Raw genomic sequence first — 18,266 nt, forward strand, 5'->3', positions numbered from 1 at the left:
GGTTTCAAGTGGCCCTAATTGTTGGGCCGTGGCAGTATGTGTGTGTGTGTATATCAGGGTGGAAATACCCCTTTAAACCCTGCAGCTACAGTATGTTAATGAGCACTAATACTTACACATTTATTAATTTAGCAAAAAACAATAAATAGCTTTAATAGCCTGTGTGACCCAATCGGCTCCTCGGCTCCTTTCAGTTCAACTTACAACTCAGGCCTATTGGAAACCCCTCCGGCCAGCCATGATATCCTAACTACAGAGGTGACCCGTGTGTCCACAGTGTCCTCTCTAATGAAAAAAACTAAGATATGGTCACCCTCTCAGCATTTATAAGGAGATGATCAGCACACATTCAAGCAGGTGTCCGCAAACTTTTGGCCTGTATGTTTAGGCGATTAATGGACGGGGTAGGATAAATTGTGCAATAAAGGGGAAACAATCAGGATGTATTTGTAGATATATACAAATTATTGAGATCAGATTATTATTATTTGTTATTATTATTAGCCCTGCTGTCGTCGAATTTTAAATTTATTGGATTTATTAGGTTATATTTGGTTAACAGGATAATAATTATATTTACCATGAGTTTAATTATTATTATTATTATTATTTTTTAATGTTTAAAGCCTCCAGTTAACTTTTCATTTTAAAATAAAACTGTAGGGTTTGTTAAAAATCATCACGCAAAAACCTGTAATGTCAATCTGGCAGTTTTTTCTATTGTCTCAGAAATTCATGATGAACGGACCAATAGAAATGCTCCAAAATGACCTGGAATTAAATATTTTTACATTGACTTCCATTGAAAGTTCAGACGACTGATGTCTTTCTCCTGTAAAGCTGCTCTTGTTGAGATACAGGGTTTTTGCATGACACGATAATGAGTACTGTCGGTGTACCAGATAAAACAGCCAGAGTGTGAGTGAGTTGTGGGGTTTCCGTTATTTTGTGCACCCTCTGTAGGACTTGCGTATGTTCTGTGAGTGTGTGTGTGTGTGTGTGTGTGCTGTAAGATGTTTAGATGACCATTGTCTCTCTTTTCTTGTCTAGCTTGTCTCTACATGCGATGTTTTCTAGCTTGTGCAAAGGCAGAACGATGATGTGCTCTAGATATCAGTGGCTACTTTCATTTTAGCTAAACGATTGTGTAAGCTGGCACTGACAGCGCGCGCCCCTGTGGTTTGTTGTCTCTCCGTCAGTTTGGTAATGAGGCGCAGCAGATGGAGTGGGCGAAGCGTGAGAGCGAGAGAGCAGAGCGCGAGCGGCTGAAGAGGCTCCGGCAGCAAGAGCAGGAAGACCTGGAGCTGGCCATCGCCCTCAGCAAGGCCGAAATGTCCAACACCTGACCGCCCTGTCCTCGCACGCACCTTCCTCACGCCACTGACCCGAGGAAAGCGTGTGTATGTGTGTATGCGTGTGTGTGTGTGAGAGAGCGAGTTGTGTGTGCAGGGGATGGGAGTGTATAAAAGAAGAAGAAGAAAAAAAAGTAATGAGGGAGTTCTCACCAGTTAAACGCCCCCCCCCCCCATGTTTTAATGTGACCTGTCAATACGGGGCGACCCACGTTCATCTACATGCACTGCATTAACCTGCACTACTCTGACCGACAGAAATAGTTTATTTAAGGTGTTGATGTGTGTATGTATGTATGTGTGTGTGCGTGCATGTGTGTGTGTGTGTGTGTGTGTGTGGTCATTCACGAGTGTGTATCAAACCAGTGAACCTGTTAACCGAGCCATAGATGGTGAGTCTGGTTAATGAAGCCCCTCCATAACCGTTTTACTGGAAAAAGAAACTAGTGCTAAAGAAGCTGATGAGAAATGACTGAGAATCCATATCTGAAGTATTCTAACATCCGTCTCTGTTTTTGCTCCCTCTCTATGTGTGGAATCACATGGTACCTCACACAGGCCTGTGTCGCAGCCAGCATGCTCGTGTGAGGCTCATATGGGTGGAACGCCGGCTAGGTGGGTTTTAGGGCTTTACTGGGACTCAGCCCACCCTAATCTCACATCTCAGCCCAGTGTGTACAATGTGTACAACTCAGATGGGGCCCATGTTTATCCCCTCCTGTTTGGAACCTTGTGGGCATCCATATGTAGGGCCAGTGTGGAACCCATGGAGGTTCCTCATACAGGCCTCACATGGGCATGTTATCTGGGGTGGTACACGGCGAAGGTTAAAGGGATTTCAGTGTGTCCAGTAGGGATGCGGGACGGTATCAGAATCGGACAGTGCAATATTTGATTTGTTTGTTAATGTATCTGCATTTTTTATTTTATTTTACTGCATGTATGACCTAAATGTTACATGCTATACCATGCTATACAGCACCAGTCAAAAGTTTGGACACACCTGATTCATCATCTTCAAGGCGTTTGGCTGAAGCTCTTACCCAGAGTGGCACAGATCGACTAATGTAAAGTTAGGAGTTTTGCCCAGGGACCCTGATTGGTGTGGTGTGGGAGTGCTGGGAATGTCCAGCTTAGAAATCCAACCCTAGTCAACCACTCTGAGATGCTTTTGGGAAACTGTCCCACTCAAAAACAGGCCGTAAATCATCTGCATCAGCAGGGAAGAAGGCTGTGCTGCAGGATGCATTAATACTTGCGTCAAATGTGGTCAAGATCTGTCCCTGACCACCTCCAAGTGTGGTTTGAGGGATATGATCGTAATCCAGTCCCAGTGCGCCCTGGATGTGTTAACACCTGGCTGAACGTGACCCATAGGCCAGTGCCGCGTGTTGATGTGAGGTGTAAACAGCCTCTTTATGAGTGTTGGTGGAAGTGTATCAACATTGCCATCAGCAGATGTGCACACCAATAACATCAGATACTGTAATCTGCCTCCCTAAGAAGCTACGAGAAGCTTAGCTCTTGGTCAGTGTGGGAAAGAGCTGCTTGATTACAACTGGAACAAAATGTACAGGTCTGTTTTTGTTTTTTTCAGTACTGTTAGGTGTCTGGAAAACTGTGCAGGTTGGACAGATCACGGTGCTAACCAGTCCATATAAGCACAACACCAACCCCCCCCCCAAACCCCCTCTAAACAAATGATCAAATTGTAACTGTCCTGTCCTCCGGACTGCGGATATAAGGTACTGTGCAGAAGTCTTCGGCACCCAAGCAAGCGGTTTAAACCACTGATCTGGGTGGCGAGCGTGGTTTTGCTTGGGAAAACACATACAGTAGAAATAGGGCTCTGAGTGCCACTATGATCTAATGCGCTGCTACTGTGATCCGCTGGTTCGAATCCTGAATCATGCTGCTTGCATCAGCAGCCGGAGTCAGAGAGAGCACAACTGGCTGGTAAAATCTGAAAAAACAAGCAAACAAACAAATAAATAAATAATGATATAGACTTTGCATAGCACTGATTAGCCAAACCAGATATTGGATAATAATTACAGACAACATTTGGCACCTTAAGAGGTTTGGTATTGGTTAACATGGTTAAAGAATAGAAAACTACTCTTTAACTTTTTTTTTTTTTTGCATTTTTATTCCATTATTTGTGTTTTCCTGAACAAATAATCTATTGACTGCCCTGGGTTTGGGTTTCTTGAAATTAATCAATCAATCAGTCAATCTTTTAATTTAATCTTGAGAATACCCTAATTTAAGGAAACCCTAATTTGGCAATGTAGCAATACGATAATTAAAAAAAAAAAAAAAATTACAGATAAAACAACTATAAAAGTAACAAATTAGCTATAAGGCAAAAAGTAAAATAGAATAATGATTTAAACCAGTAAAGGAAAATACTAATTTAATAAGCCATTCATTTCTTATTTTTGTTTTATTTGTAAAAAATGTACCTCCTACCACATGTATACTTCTGACCAGCCGCCGCCTCTAATGTGCAACATCACCAGGCAACCAATGCGCTCGGAGGAACGCTCCGGGTACCCATCTCTGATGCATTGGCTAACAGACACCTGTGCTGATCAGCATCACACTGAAGTGATGTGGGGAGAAAGAGTGGAACTGAGAGCAAGGCCGGTTGTGCTCACTCAGGCTCCGGCTGCTGATAGCAGGCAGCATGACCCAGCAACCAGCGATCCTCGGGTCATAGTGGCAGTACGGCATGAGTGTCCTGTGACGATTTTTAAATTAATATAACAAAATAGATAAAGTAAACAAATAAAAATGAATAATTACTATAACAGTAAAAGTAACTTAGCAGATGGTCGCTCGAGCTTCGCACTGAACACTCTCTGCATTTACATTCAGCCAGGGAATGGCGGAACCTACTACTGCGTGTAGATGAACAGCTTTTGAGGTATCAATACTTTTGCACAGTACTGTATATTTATAAACAACAGTTTATGCTAAAGCAGACCCCCCTCCATCCACCCCTCAACCACCCCCCCCAAAGCCGAAACTCTTCAGTATTAAGATCAGAACACCCCTGCTCTGGGTTCCGTCGCTGAAACGACTCTGTACTGTATTTTACTTGAACCGTACGGTGGTGGTGCTGGTGGTACTGCCCGGCGTGTGTAATCCTGTGGTCTCGCCGGTTGTCTAGTGATAATATACTCCTGGTCTGGAAGTGATTTCATCTCTCTCACCCAAGCTAAGACCATCCATACTTTACTCTTAAGTTGGAATGAGGATGTACGTAGGTAGGGTAAACATCTGCCAGCTCGGTCCACATCTGCCGTGGCTGATATTCAGAGTGCAGAGGTTTATGCTGTTCATAACTACCGATTATCAAAGCTGTGACAGATGTTAGTTGCTCAAGTTTCCGTTTTTTGTTTGTTTGTTTGTTTTTTTGGGGGGGGGCGTTCTCGCGTCTTTCTTACGTTCCTCAGAAGTAGCTGCTTGACCCTCCTTCTTCCCTTTCTTTTGTTCTTTAGCATTGCTTTATTTAACAGTGTTACTTTAACCACTTTGCACCCCCAGGAACACGCTGGGCTCCTTTTTTACTTTTTTATTTTTTTTGGCCTACCACCCTGTTACAGGTCGCCCTCCACTAAAAGCACTGCAAAGGTCATGACTAAGCTTAACGCGTGTGCAGAAAACCGCGAGGTTCCAGAGCCTGGGCTGTCTTACAGTGGTCAGAATTAAACCCGAAAGTGGTTTGGAGTCGAAAAAAGAGCCTCACGTTTTTCGCCACGCTCTCAGACAGACGTCTGGTTTTCGTAGGTGTCCACTCATGCTGTACTCGTTCGTCTCCGATACCTCCATTGTGCAATAGTTTGTATATTTTTATTTGTGTGTTGAAAAGTCTGTAAATCCATTTCGACTCTTTACATCCACTTTTGATGTTCTTTTATTGTTTTTTTTTTATTATTATTTTGAATGTGAGCATTTTAAATGTCGTTGTATTACACATCAGACACTGAGGTGAATGACCCACAGCTCTGAAGCGGAGCGCGTTCCTTTCGGCCTGCCTTAGACCCTCACCTCTGTAGATAACAGAAAAACGATTAATCGTCATACTGAAATGCATTTTTAAAAGCAAAGAAAGTACATCAGATCTATATGACATCTGCTCTAGTTGTCCTATAAAACATGAATAACTCCAGATGTGTAACTTAAAACATTTTAAAGGTTGCAAACATTGGTAGTCACTAGAAAAAAAAAGCCAATGCTGAGTATGTGCTCCCTTGTTTCATAGAATAAACTACACCATTTCAGATACATAAATGTGTCCCTTATGGTTATTTTACACTTTACTGTGGTTTACTGCTGAGTCTGAGTCTGATGCTTATGTTAAAAAATCCTAATTTGGTGATGCACTAAATTGACAAAAGTATTGGGACATTTACATTTACTGCATTTAGCAGACGCTCTTATTCAGAGTGACTTACAGAAGAGCTTCACTGTTCACTGAAGAAGAACCTCAGCTAGTTTAAATAGACTAAAATTAAAGCTCCTCTAATCTTAGACTCTACTACACAACACAAGTCAATATGGAGACCATAGTACTCTAATATCCGCCCAATAGGAGGGTCTTCAGTCTGGGTTTGAAGACAGCGAGTGTTGGACTCTGCTGTTCGGACACCCAGGGGAAGTTCGTTCCACCACTTCGGTGCAGGACAGAAAACAGTCTGGACGCTCGTCTTCTGTGGATCTTAAAGGATGGCGGGTCGAGCCGAGCCGTACTTGAAGCTGGAAGGGCTCCTACACATTACACCTATGGGAACTTTTCTAACATTCTTTATTATATAAGCATTCATATGGAGTTGCTCTACCAGCAGCAGCAGGTCTGGAGCTCTGCAGTTACTGAGTCAGTTGGAGGCTTCTCTGCACTCTGCTCTGAGCTCAGCACTCGGCCCTGACCCCGCTCTGTAACTTTACGTGGTCTGACAGACACTCTGTGGCTGAGCTGCTCTCTGTGAGCTGTTCCTCCTAAACTCTTCCACTGTTCAATAATAACACCACTCACAGCTGATGGAGGAAGATCTAGGAGGGAGGAAATTTCACCAGCTGATATGAATTTAAACACCTGTGGTGGCAATTTGAACTAAATCAAACAGCTGAATTTAATCATTATGAGGCGTGTCCCAATACTTTTGTCCATTTAGTTTAGCTTTAGATGACTATACAATGACAAAGAACACTGTAGAACATCTGAAAGTGTCCTGTGGTATCTGGCACCAAGGCAGTAAGTAAGTTGTGTGGAGGGCGGGGCCTCCATGAGCAATAATGAGCCTACAGTGTTTAGGTATGTTGGTTATGTCCTTCCTTGGAGCACTTTTGGTAGGTACTGACCACTGCACACCGGGAACACCCCACAAGACCTGCTTGCTGATGTTTTGGAGATGTTCTGACCCAGTCGTCTATCTAGAACATCACAGTTCGGTTCTTTTCGAAGTGTCTCAGATTCTTCCAACTTCCAACACCTTCATCACCTTCAGGAACCGACTGTTGACTCGCGGCCCAATGTGTAGATCCACTCCTCGACAGACAGGAGCCGCAGGAATCCGATCATCAGTGCTATTCATGTCACTTCAGTTGTCAGTGGTTTTAATGTTATGGCAGATCGGGGTATAAGCTTTAAGCTATTCCAGAAATTGTCTTCAAGTCTTAGCAGGGAAGTCCTGTCATTTATTTTCCCGTTTTTACTGCACTCATGGAGACCCAGTGGGAATAGCACTCAAGCTTCTTGCGGGCACTTCAGAGAGTTATGACTTTCAGCAGATCCTGAAAACTACGAGCAGCTGCCTCTGCTGATGTTCGCTGACTTTAGTGGTATGAACTAACAGGAAATTCCACGTTAGGTTTTTATTGACTTGACATGCACGGCCGGTGCAGTTGGGGAAATGAAAATGGAGGGACCCGGGTGGGGAGGTAGAAATGCTTACCTTCCAAATTTCTGGGTCTGATGTTTACTTGCGCTGCGTTCTTCCCCAATTATTTACCCTTTTCCTGCTGGGCTCGGACCCAGAGAGCCGACCTTGTAACCGAGAATAAATAACTGAGCTGCTTTTCTGTTTTAAAACAGGCCGCAGTCGAATACCTTCTAGGATGTTTGAGGCCTGCTGTTCGCCAAATGAGGCACTAAATGGACAAAAGTATAGGGACGCTGGCTCATTCACTGATTTAAAAAGAGCTGATCCTGCTTTTGTTGGAGTAACTGTCTCTACTATCCAGGGAAGAAGACTTTCTACTAGATTTTGGAGGAGGAACATTGCTGTGAGGACTTGATTGCATTCAGCGACAAGAAAATGATCACCTCCCCACCTCATCACCTCATCATCCCAGAAAACACAGTTCTTCTTCCTCTGCTCCACAGCTCAATGCTGCTGAGGGGGCTTTATTACCCCTCCAGCCCACACCTTAGACAGCGTGGTGCCAATAGGTTCATGATGTTGATCAGCTCCAGAGGGTCCTATTCTATTGGCAGTACTTCTCTAAGAGGACTAGGCATTCATTAGAAGGGGTGTCCACAAACATTTGGACACGGTAGTGCATTTTATCACACTATTACCTACCTCTCTGTATCCCTAATCTACTGTTAGTGGAAACCCAGGTGTGTTGGGATGCACACCAGTAAGCATAACATTAAAACCACCTGCCTGATATTGTGCAGATTCCCCTTGTATCTCCAAAACATCCCCGACCCAGCAAGACACTGCATAGTCCTGTGGTATCTGGAGCACTTTTTGAAGGTGCTGACCACTGCATTCTGCAAACTGGTGCTTCCCTTCCAAAACTGAACAGATTCCACATAAGGAAATGCTGGAGAAAGCCAGAGTCTTTGTGAGAAGTGACTTTCTAAATAATGTCTTTCTAAGAACGGTTGGTAAATGAGGCCCAATGATTGTAATAGAGATGTGTACGACTGTAGAACCGTCCAAGAGACTCGATTTAAAGGTTCTAATCAGTTTAAATGTTCACAACATTGATATTTATGGAACCAAAAGTGGTTCTCCTATGGCATCACTCAAAGAACCGCTAAATAAATTAGGGGTAGTGTGCAAATTATGCAGTGTGCAATAAATATTTAGTCCAGTGAGGTAGTAAAGTTATTAGTGCAAAATGCTTCCCATATTGTTCTGAGGGTAAATGGTTAGAGAGAGAGAGAGAGAGAGAGAGAGAGAGAGAGTGTGTGTGTGTGCGTGTGTGTGTGTGTGTGTGTGTGTGTGTGTGTGTGTGCATGGAACAGAAAAAAACATCAGTTCAGTCTCTGGAGTTGAGAAGTCTGATGGCTTGGGGGAAGAAGCTGTTGCAGAGTCTGGTCGTGTTGGACCGGATGCTGCGGTACCTTATACCTTTATTTTTGGAGTGTAGATTTGCTAAGGCAGTAGCCGTCCCAGAGAACCCCATTTCCGATGGCATTGGTGCCACTTTCCTATCACTGGGTTCAGCTCTACTGCTTTTGGAAGCTGGAAAATGGGAACCCGATCTGTTCAGTGCTGGGGTACCATCGGCACTAGCAACAGCTGATCATTTTCACCAGGCCTTTGTTGTGTCCACCGACCACGTATAACTTTATCATTCTGACCTCACTAGACCCCTACTCACTGTCCCAAGTACACTTTATTTGGTGGTTCTTCCATTTTGAACTGTGGAGGGAACCTTCAAGAAAAAGGTTTTCAGAACTAAAGGCATCTTTAGAGGTTCCTCCAGAGTTTCAACTGAAGAACCACCAAAACGTTCCACTTCTACTTTTAGCTTTTAGTGTGGGTCTGGCAGGAAACAGGCCACAGTTTCCTGCCATGTAATGCACTGAGTGTGAGCTATTGAGCCTGAACTACGCCAGCCTGTTTGTTTACAAACACTGGGGTCGATTTATTGGCTTAATTAGGGCGTAATAAGGGTGTAATAATGGACATCTGACCAGTATTACACCCTTATTACGCCCTCATTTCTTAATTCACCCCTATAGTTTCAGTAACGACTATGGTCACCGTGTTGTTGGCGCCTCTAATTAGAGCATTGTCCTAAAGCGTCCCAATCCAAGACAACCGTCCCTTTACGCTCGTACCTCAGTTTGGGCTGTGCCGGAGATAAATACACCTGGTGTATTTATTAACCCCAGTGTTGCTGGTTTTCCTGTGTTCGCACAAGCTTCTTGGAAATAAGGGGGTATTCCGTGTACAATAGAGGGGATGCAGGTGTGCTATGAGTGGGGTGGGGGAGTTGGGGGGGTGGTTATATTATATTGTGGATGCAGTGTGTTTTAAACATGTCCGTGGAGGGGTGTGGATATCGGCCCAGTATATGTCACAGCAGGTAACCTGATCGGTTCTGAACTGCTCTGGACGTGAGCGAGGCCTTAATGGACATAAACATGAAGGCAGCTGGCTTCGAGAAGAAGGAACCCATGTTTTTAAAACCTGCCCTTAACACAACTAATGGTTGTGATGGAGTATTGATTTAACGCAGCACGCCATGCTGTAGGCCTAATCTGAGATCGGGCTGCTCTTGAGGTGTTCCAGACCAGGCCTGAGTTCGGCGTATTTAATCAGCTGGGCCTGGGAGCGAAGGCTCTCTCCGCAGAGTAATGCCGCCCAGGGGATGTTGTGGTACAGACAGAAATGCTGGTGCTTTCCAACCGGACTGTCGAGAGAGGTATGCCGGCTAATGGGAGCCAGATGGACGCCCTCCATTATGCTGTCACACCAGTGTGGTTTTCCATCAGCCGCGGGGACTATCGCCTTGCTGGCTCTGTTTTGCTACGCTACACCAGTGACGTGCAGAAAAGGACGACACGCGGTGTCATCACCTCCTCCTCGAGATGTTTTCATTCGGCGAGAGTTTAATTGCTGCTGGCTCCGGCCCACGCTGGAATGATGGGTTCAAGAATTTGACACGGGGCGTCAAGTCCGGCCGTACAGGAGGATCGTGCTGACACCTCTGTCTCAGCGTTGGGCCGTGGCTGAAACTGATTACACATGTTGGGAAGCTTCCAGTGGAGTTCCAGCAGGTGGCAAACTTGTCCCATGGCATTCCGACCCTGTCCAGAGGAAGAGGCAGGAGATAACTGTAACTCGAAGCCCTTCAGCCGTTCTCTTAAAGATAAAGGTGCTTCTAGTGGTGCTTTGATGTGAGTGATGCCATAAAAGAACCACCTTTGCTTCCAGATAGGAAAATGGGCTTCATTTAGAACTTGCTTAAATTTGTTCCTGAGGGAAGTCCAGGAGCAGAAGGTCTGGGTCGGATTCATGATGTGTTTTAAAGAACAGAATTGTTCTCAGCTCTTTACATGGATCCCATTGTCCTCCAAAACTGAACAGATCCCACATAAGGAAACGCTGGAGATTGTCAGCGAGAGTCTTTGTGAGAACTGGCTTTCTAGGAAATTTCTTTCTAAGAACGGTTGGTAAATGAGGCCCAATATTTGTAATAGAGATGTGTACGACTGTAGAACCTATATCTATATATATATATATGGAACCAAAAGTGGTTCTCCTATGGCACCGTCTTTATTTATTGAGTCTAGATTTGCTAAGGGAGTAGCCGTCCCAGAGAACCCCGTTACCGCTGGCATTGGTGGCACTTTCACATGCGTTCAGATCAGGGCTTCATACAACTCCACAAGGCCAACTCCAGACCCCCTCCCCCCCCCCTCTGCTCCACACAATGTGCTTGTCTTTAGCGGCTGACCTTTCTCCATTCAGGAGCAAAGCCCTTGTTTTCTCGAACCCACCTTTTAGCCGAAGAAATATGACGTGTGTGAAACAATGCCGGCCGGATGAGAGCTGCTGGAGCCTGGTTGGTGCTCTTTTGGACGGTCTTGGACTGTGGGACATAAGTGGTCAGTTTGGTTAAGCTTGGGCCCAAAGGCAGGACTGTCCAACAGGAGGAACCCTGAGAAACCTTTCTACAGTCTTCTCCTTCTGTCGTAGCTTCACCTACACCTTAATCTACACCTTAATCTACACCTTAATCTACGCCTGAACCTAACCTTCACCTACACCTTAAACTACACCTAAACCTGACCTTCACCTACACCTTAATCTACACCTAAACCTGATCTGAACCTAACCTTCACCTACACCTTAATCTACACCTAAACCTGACCTTCACCTACACCTTAATCTACACCTAAACCTGATCTGAACCTAACCTTCACCTACACCTTAATCTACACCTAAACCTAACCTTCAACTACACCTTAATTTACACCTAAATCTGACCTGAACCTAACCTTCACCTACACCTTAATCTACACCTAAATCTGACCTGAACCTAACCTTCACCTACACCTTAATCTACACCTAAACCTGACCTGAACCTAACCTTCACCTACACCTTAATCTACACCTAAACCTGATCTGAACCTAACCTTCACCTACACCTTAATCTACACCTAAACCTAACCTTCACCTACACCTTAATCTACACCTAAATCTAACCTTCACCTACACCTTAATCTACACCTAAACCTGATCTGAACCTAACCTTAATCTACACCTAAACCTGACCTTTACCTACACCTTAATCTACACCTTAATCTACACCTAAACCTAACCTTCAACTACACCTTAATTTACACCTAAATCTGACCTGAACCTAACCTTCACCTACACCTTAATCTACACCTAAATCTGACTTGAATCTAACCTTCACCTACACCTTAATCTACACCTAAACCTGACCTGAACCTAACCTTCACCTACACCTTAATCTAAACCTAAACCTGATCTGAACCTAACCTTCACCTACACCTTAATCTACACCTAAACCTAACCTTCACCTACACCTTAATCTACACCTAAACCTGATCTGAACCTAACCTTAATCTACACCTTAATCTACACCTAAACCTGACCTTTACCTACACCTTAATCTACACCTTAATCTACACCTAAACCTGACCTTTACCTACACCTCAATCTACACCTTAATCTACACCTAAACCTGATCTGAACCTAACCTTCACCTACACCTTAATCTACACCTAAACCTGATCTGAACCTAACCTTAATCTACACCTAAACCTGACCTTCACCTACACCTTAATCTACACCTAAACCTGATCTGAACATAACCTTCACCTACACCTTAATCTACACCTAAACCTGACCTTCACCTACACCTTAATCTACACCTTAATCTACACCTAAACCTGATCTGAACATAACCTTCACCTACACCTTAATCTACACCTAAACCTGATCTGAACCTAACCTTCACCTACACCTTAGTCTACACCTAAACCTGATCTGAACCTAACCTTCACCTACACCTTAATCTACACCTAAACCTGATCTGAACATAACCTTCACCTACACCTTAAACTACACCTAAACCTGATCTGAACCTAACCTTAATCTACACCTTAATCTACACCTTAATCTACACCTAAATCTAACCTTAACCTACACCTTAATCTACACCTAAATCTAACCTGAATCTTAACCCTTATTCTATCCTTTAACCACTGAAATGATCCTTACAGTTTCTCCAGGCATTTCGGCCCATTGTTTTTTCATCCCCAAAAAGTTCATAAACAGCAAGATTGTCTTAACCACAATCTCCCAGCACAGTTTGATCAATTCTTCTTTGTTTGTGTGTGTGTGTGTGTGTGTGTGTGTGTGTGTGTGTGTTTGTGTGCATTTTTGCTCAACAGCACTACTAGTGGACAGGCGAAAAAGGTCAAATGGTCGATTCTATGTGAGATCGTGTTGGTTAAGGCTTCACCCTCCTCAGGTCGGCAGCATGGCTAGTGCTTGGGGACGTTACAAACGGGTGGTTTGACTGGCAGAACCAAACTGGGAGAAAAAGGGAAACATATGGGAAGAACTTGTGCTTTGACCCCTGGATGATTCTCAATCTAATCTCTCTGCATGACAGATCCACACTGGCTCAGAGCCAGGGTGAGCACACTGTCATCGGCTGCGTCTGAATGATGTTATCCCTTCACAACAACCTGAAAGTGCAGTTTCCAGCAGAAGGAGGCGTTTAACTTTCACTGAACTGCTTTTCAAAAACCGGCTTCTTCAAGGGTTCTCTAGTAAAGGCTAGTAGATGCTTCTATATATAATATATAGCTCCTCCTGTAGAGCCACCCTTTCTGCAGGTAGCTCAAACCCAAGTCTCACACTCCTTATTCAGCCACTCAAGACCTTCTGAGGGGGTTATTAGTTGACTCAGGTGGGGTGGATTAGCGCTGGATCCAAGGCCAAACCCTCTCCAGGAGCAGTGTTAAAGAACCTCGCTGATGTAGAACCTTTACAGCGGGATCTTTATAGCTCCAAAAGGAGTTCCACAAACCCTGTTAGCTTGGTGTTACTTTCTTGTCGTTTCTTGTCGTCTAAAATATCCAGAAAATGCGATGGGCCTTCAGACCAATCATCTCACAACCCCCCCCCCCTTTGAAGCTGGCTGATTGCTTTGATCTGTTGGAGACCTATAGAAGGTAGAAAGCTATCAAAGCTGATATTAATGTTATATAATTTTATATATTTAACTATTTTATTTATTTATTATTAATTTATTTGGCAGTGTTTACTCAAACATCTGTGTTCCAGTTGCTTCAGAAGTCGCTCAAATTTTAAACTATAAGATTTCCTCTTATTTACAATTAATTAGTAATTAGGCCACTGATTCTTCTTTACTTTAAGGCCTCAAAACAGCACTTCGGCTCATTCGGGAGGCTTCGGATCTGAAAAAAAGTCCGAAAACGTGAGTGTGTGAGTGTGTTTCCCCGAGCCCACACAGTTTGAGCTTCAGGTTGGCCCAAAATCAGCTAATTCTGCAGCAAGGAAATCAAGATAGGCCATAAATAAGCAGTGCTGTAGGTACCAGTCACTGGAGGCCAGTTTGGTGGAATGGCTTGGAAGGCAGAAGGCCGGCCTGGCCGACCTCTCAGATTCTGCTGCGAGGCTGAAAAGTGATCTGAAAACAGGCTTAAAGTGATATGAAAATGTTGCTCCTTTGCCTCAGTGAATATGCCAGCTACTCACACGGTTGCGTTTCCTCTTTTCCCTCAAAATAGCACCGCGATCTTGATGCGATATCGCCTGGTATCTCTTAGTCGTGAAAGGTGTTGCGTTTCTGCTTTACTGCGCACACAAACCCGACCTGACGCTCAGAGCTCAGCGCTCAGAGCTTTCACAGAGGTTCTAACACAACACCCTGAAGAACCACCAGACAACATCAGACACTAATGAGCACTTGGACTGTGAGAGCCGCTTGTCTTTGTTGGACAGGATCCTGTGTCCTGTGACCCAAATACACTGGCTGGATGTCCCTTATTATGAGAGAGGATAGGTGTAAGATGGGCTGTGCTCTTCTGTTTACAGCTTCTGGAAGACTGGGCTCCCTTTGTGTGCTGGTTTTAACGCTGGGACATCTTCGTAGCATAAAAATGCTTTAAGGATAGTAGGATAAGCAATTCGTCAGCGTTCGTTTGGCTAGGAATTCTTGCATTCAAGAACTTTTGAGCTCAACTTGGAGCTTTATTCAACCCTCTAGTTTGTATTCTCCCCCACCTCCTCCACTGTGGCACCCCTCTGCCTCCCCAGACATGACTAAATGTAATGTTTGTAGTTCTAGTCCTGCCCTTGAGGTGGACGGCACGTTCTCCCTCAAACCCCAAACCCTCAGCATCCACCAGACCAGCTCCGGCCACCCTGAAGAAGTCCAGAACCAAAACACAGTAGAGTAGATATCTCAGTTAAGTTTAATATGTACAGTAAATACACTATTTACATTGCATAAATTATGTACAAGTCGAAAGACTTTGTTCCGAAGACACATTTATAGCCCTTGTCGTGTCCAGTTGGACACGGGACAGTCTGGAATACACTTTAAAAAACACGTAGAAACCATTTAAAAAATAAAGACCCTGATTTTACATGGTAATATGCAAGCAAGTCGAGCCAAAACATTCAGTCTTGTGACTTTTGTGGCCGTCTTAGAAAAGAAATACAATAAAAACATCGTCTACAAGCTTATTTCTCTCTTTTTTTGGGGGATAGTTGAAGACATTGAGAAGTTGAGCACATTTATGGCACTTGAGATGTAAAGCCTGCACGGAATATAAAAAAAAACAAGGCACTGTTTTTGTTCTGATGATCGATTCCAGTTGCGTCGGAGGTGTAGGTAGTAGGTCCAGCCTAACGTCGTCCAGTCTAACGTCGAGTACAAAGTGGCTTCGCACTTATTTTTTTATTTTTTTTTTTTTAAAGCTCCTTAACAAGCAAATGCTTTTGTCCATGAAGAAAGTAGTACCAGCTACACGACTGAAAAAAGAAACACCTTGGTCATTGGGAGGGGGGGGGGAGGGGCGGCACCATGGCACCATGGCACAGTGTCCAGTCTGTTGGTGTTTTGCCTCTTTAGAGAGTCTATCGCAACGAATACTGAATAGCTGAGGGTATAAAGAACCCCCCCCCCTCCCCCAGCATGTGTCTTGATGTTGATAGCTCGTTGTGCTTTGGTCCAGGGAAAGTCTCTCCACTCCTACATGTGCCTCTTCATGTGCAGGGCCAGATGGTCGGACCTGGAGAAGGCACGTTCGCACAGGTGGCACTGGAAGGGCCGGTGGCCGGTGTGCTTGCGGAAGTGGCGGGTCAGCTCGTCGGAGCGGGCGAACTTCCAGCCGCAGCCTTCCCAGCTGCAGTGATAGGGCTTCTCACCTGGAAGAAGGAGACAGAACCAAGACAATTGATCAGACTTGAATGGGGCACCGGGTCACCGGGTCACCGGGTCCAGAGAGCAGTACTCTCTGCAGCAGCACCACAGCTGAGCCATGCTAGTGATCAGGAAGGTGTGAGAATCTCTTACCTGTGTGTGTCCTCTGGTGCGCCTTCAGGTGCGAGCTCTTGGTGTACGTCTTGCCACAGCCCGCGTATGTACACGTATGCGTGGCCGTGCGCTTCCTAGGCCAGGTCCTGCGCCCACGCTTGGGCTTGTTGGCGTCCAGCTCCAGCGGCGAGGAGGGCGGGGTGAGCAGCGCTCTCTGGCCGGCGCTAGGCATCGCCACGCCGGGGTAGGGCAGCTGCAGCTGCGCTTGCGGAGGGAAGCTCGTGTGGAATCCGGACGGGAAGGGCACCGAGCGGCACATCGGAGCCTGGCAGTCGGGGTGCATCATCTCCCCGGGGCTGAGCGGAGGGGTCATGCTGCCGGAGCCCTGTGGAGAGTGAGCTAGCATCGGCTGCTCGTACGCCCTCATGCAGGCTCCGGTGCTGGACGCCTCCTGCTTGATCTTAGGCACCATTCCCAGCACGGGTCCGTAGCTGTCCACGCACGGCTCGACTTTCACGGCGTCTACGGTAATGTCCTGAGTGGGGAAGGGGGGCGATCTGACCATGAAGCGGCCCTGGATGTGGCTGGAGTGTGGCGCTGGCGGCGGCGGTGAGCAGTACGTGTCCGCTTCGGAGCGCAGCAGCTCGGCCATGAGGCTGGCGCTGTAGCCGGGAGGAGAGGCTCCTAGCTCGGTTGCTGAAGGGTACGAGCTGGCCGGTGTGGGGGTGCTGGCATAGCCGCTTCTACCCTCAGGCATCCTGTAGTCGACCCCCATGCTCATGCCCATGCTGGGCACCGAGGGGACGTTCTCGGAGGCGGCTGTGTTGGCCAGGATAAACTCCAGATCCAGGTACTTGTCCAGATCCTCGTCGTCGTGGTGGTGTTGGTGGTGGTGTTGGTGGTGTTGGTGTCTGCCTACAAGGGCGCCGTCCAGGCTGGAGGACAGGTCAGCCAAGCAGCTCAGGTGTAGGTCGTCCTTCCACCTCTGCGTAAAACACAACAGGAGCATGCAACAGGAGTCAATGCATTGATCACACACACACACACACACACACACAACATGCACGAGCCAAAAGTGAAACACATGCGGTGAGCTCGCGCTCAAATCACTTCCAAGCACACGCGCTGCGGTTTGAGACGCAGGGCACGAGAGGCTACAGGTTACAACAACACCTGCAATCGCTAAAGGACACTCACGCTCTCCCAGCATTTCTCCTTCTGCGCGGCGAAAGTGGAGATGGAGGGCAAAATGGTCCCGCTTAAGGCCATGTCCAGTCGGTCCAGTGAGTCCAGAGGTTCGAGATAAACAAGAAAAGGAGAGAAACTCGAGAAACGCTCAGCTTTCCAAACCCGTCCCTCTTCTGAACAGGTAACAGAGGCTCCGCTGCTCTCCGCGCAGCTCAGTCTCTCCTGCGCTCTGCTCAGCTCAGCTCTGCTCTGCGCCTCTCTCCAACCTGACGTTTCAAACCCAGGAGCGCTCTTGATTGGTGGCTTATAAGTAGCGCGTCAGCCAGGCTCGGCCAATCAGGGCAGGCGGAGGAAAAACGTGCTGGGCGTCCCTAATTTTAGCTAGGGTATAAAACACAGAGTGACTGAAGGGGGAGCGAGTGAACGAAGAGCGCCTCAGCAGCCTCACTACTCTCACCAGCCTCACTACTCTCACCAGTCTCACTACTCTCACCAGCCTCACTACTCTCACCAGCCTCACTACTCTCACCAGCCTCACTACTCTCACCAGTCTCACTACTCTCACCAGTCTCACTACTCTCACCAGCCTCACTACTCTCACCAGCCTCACTACTCTCACCAGTCTCACTACTCTCACCAGCCTCACTACTCTCACCAGCCTCACTACTCTCACCAGCCTCACTACTCTCACCAGTCTCACTACTCTCACCAGTCTCACTACTCTCAGCAGTCTCACTACTCTCACCAGCCTCACTACTCTCACCAGTCTCACTACTCTCACCAGCCTCACCAGCCTCACTACTCTCACCAGTCTCACTACTCTCACCAGTCTCACTACTCTCACCAGCCTCACTACTCTCAGCAGTCTCACTACTCTCACCAGTCTCACTACTCTCACCAGCCTCACTACTCTCACCAGTCTCACTA

At 46.1% G+C, this 18,266-nt stretch overlaps 2 protein-coding genes across 8 annotated transcripts in view; one reads left to right on the forward strand and one right to left on the reverse strand.

Annotated features, from left to right (window-relative positions):
• eps15l1a (epidermal growth factor receptor pathway substrate 15-like 1a) overlaps nt 1–5,651 on the forward strand; it is a 44,572-nt gene extending 38,921 nt beyond the window's left edge. For 6 of the 7 annotated variants that reach the window (XM_072659757.1, XM_072659759.1, XM_072659762.1 and 3 more), the window contains one exon: nt 1,200–5,651. In XM_072659757.1, the coding sequence (XP_072515858.1) occupies nt 1,200–1,346 (147 nt within the window). In that variant the 3' untranslated portion in view covers nt 1,347–5,651. The remainder of the gene's footprint in view (nt 1–1,199) is intronic. The other variant, XM_072659763.1, reaches the window with a different exon arrangement.
• Nucleotides 5,652–15,061: 9,410 nt separating this feature from the next.
• On the reverse strand, nt 15,062–17,605 carry klf2a (Kruppel like factor 2a). Its single transcript, XM_072660097.1, has 3 exons — nt 17,349–17,605; nt 16,191–17,136; nt 15,062–16,042 (listed from the first exon to the last, which is right to left on the reverse strand). The coding sequence occupies exons 1-3, from the start codon at nt 17,418–17,420 to the stop codon at nt 15,867–15,869; spliced, it is 1,194 nt and encodes a 397-aa protein (XP_072516198.1). The 5' UTR covers nt 17,421–17,605; the 3' UTR covers nt 15,062–15,866.
• Nucleotides 17,606–18,266: the final 661 nt, after the last annotated feature.

Source organism: Salminus brasiliensis, chromosome 17 (genome assembly GCF_030463535.1).
Source record: "Salminus brasiliensis chromosome 17, fSalBra1.hap2, whole genome shotgun sequence".
NCBI lineage: Eukaryota > Metazoa > Chordata > Actinopteri > Characiformes > Bryconidae > Salminus > Salminus brasiliensis.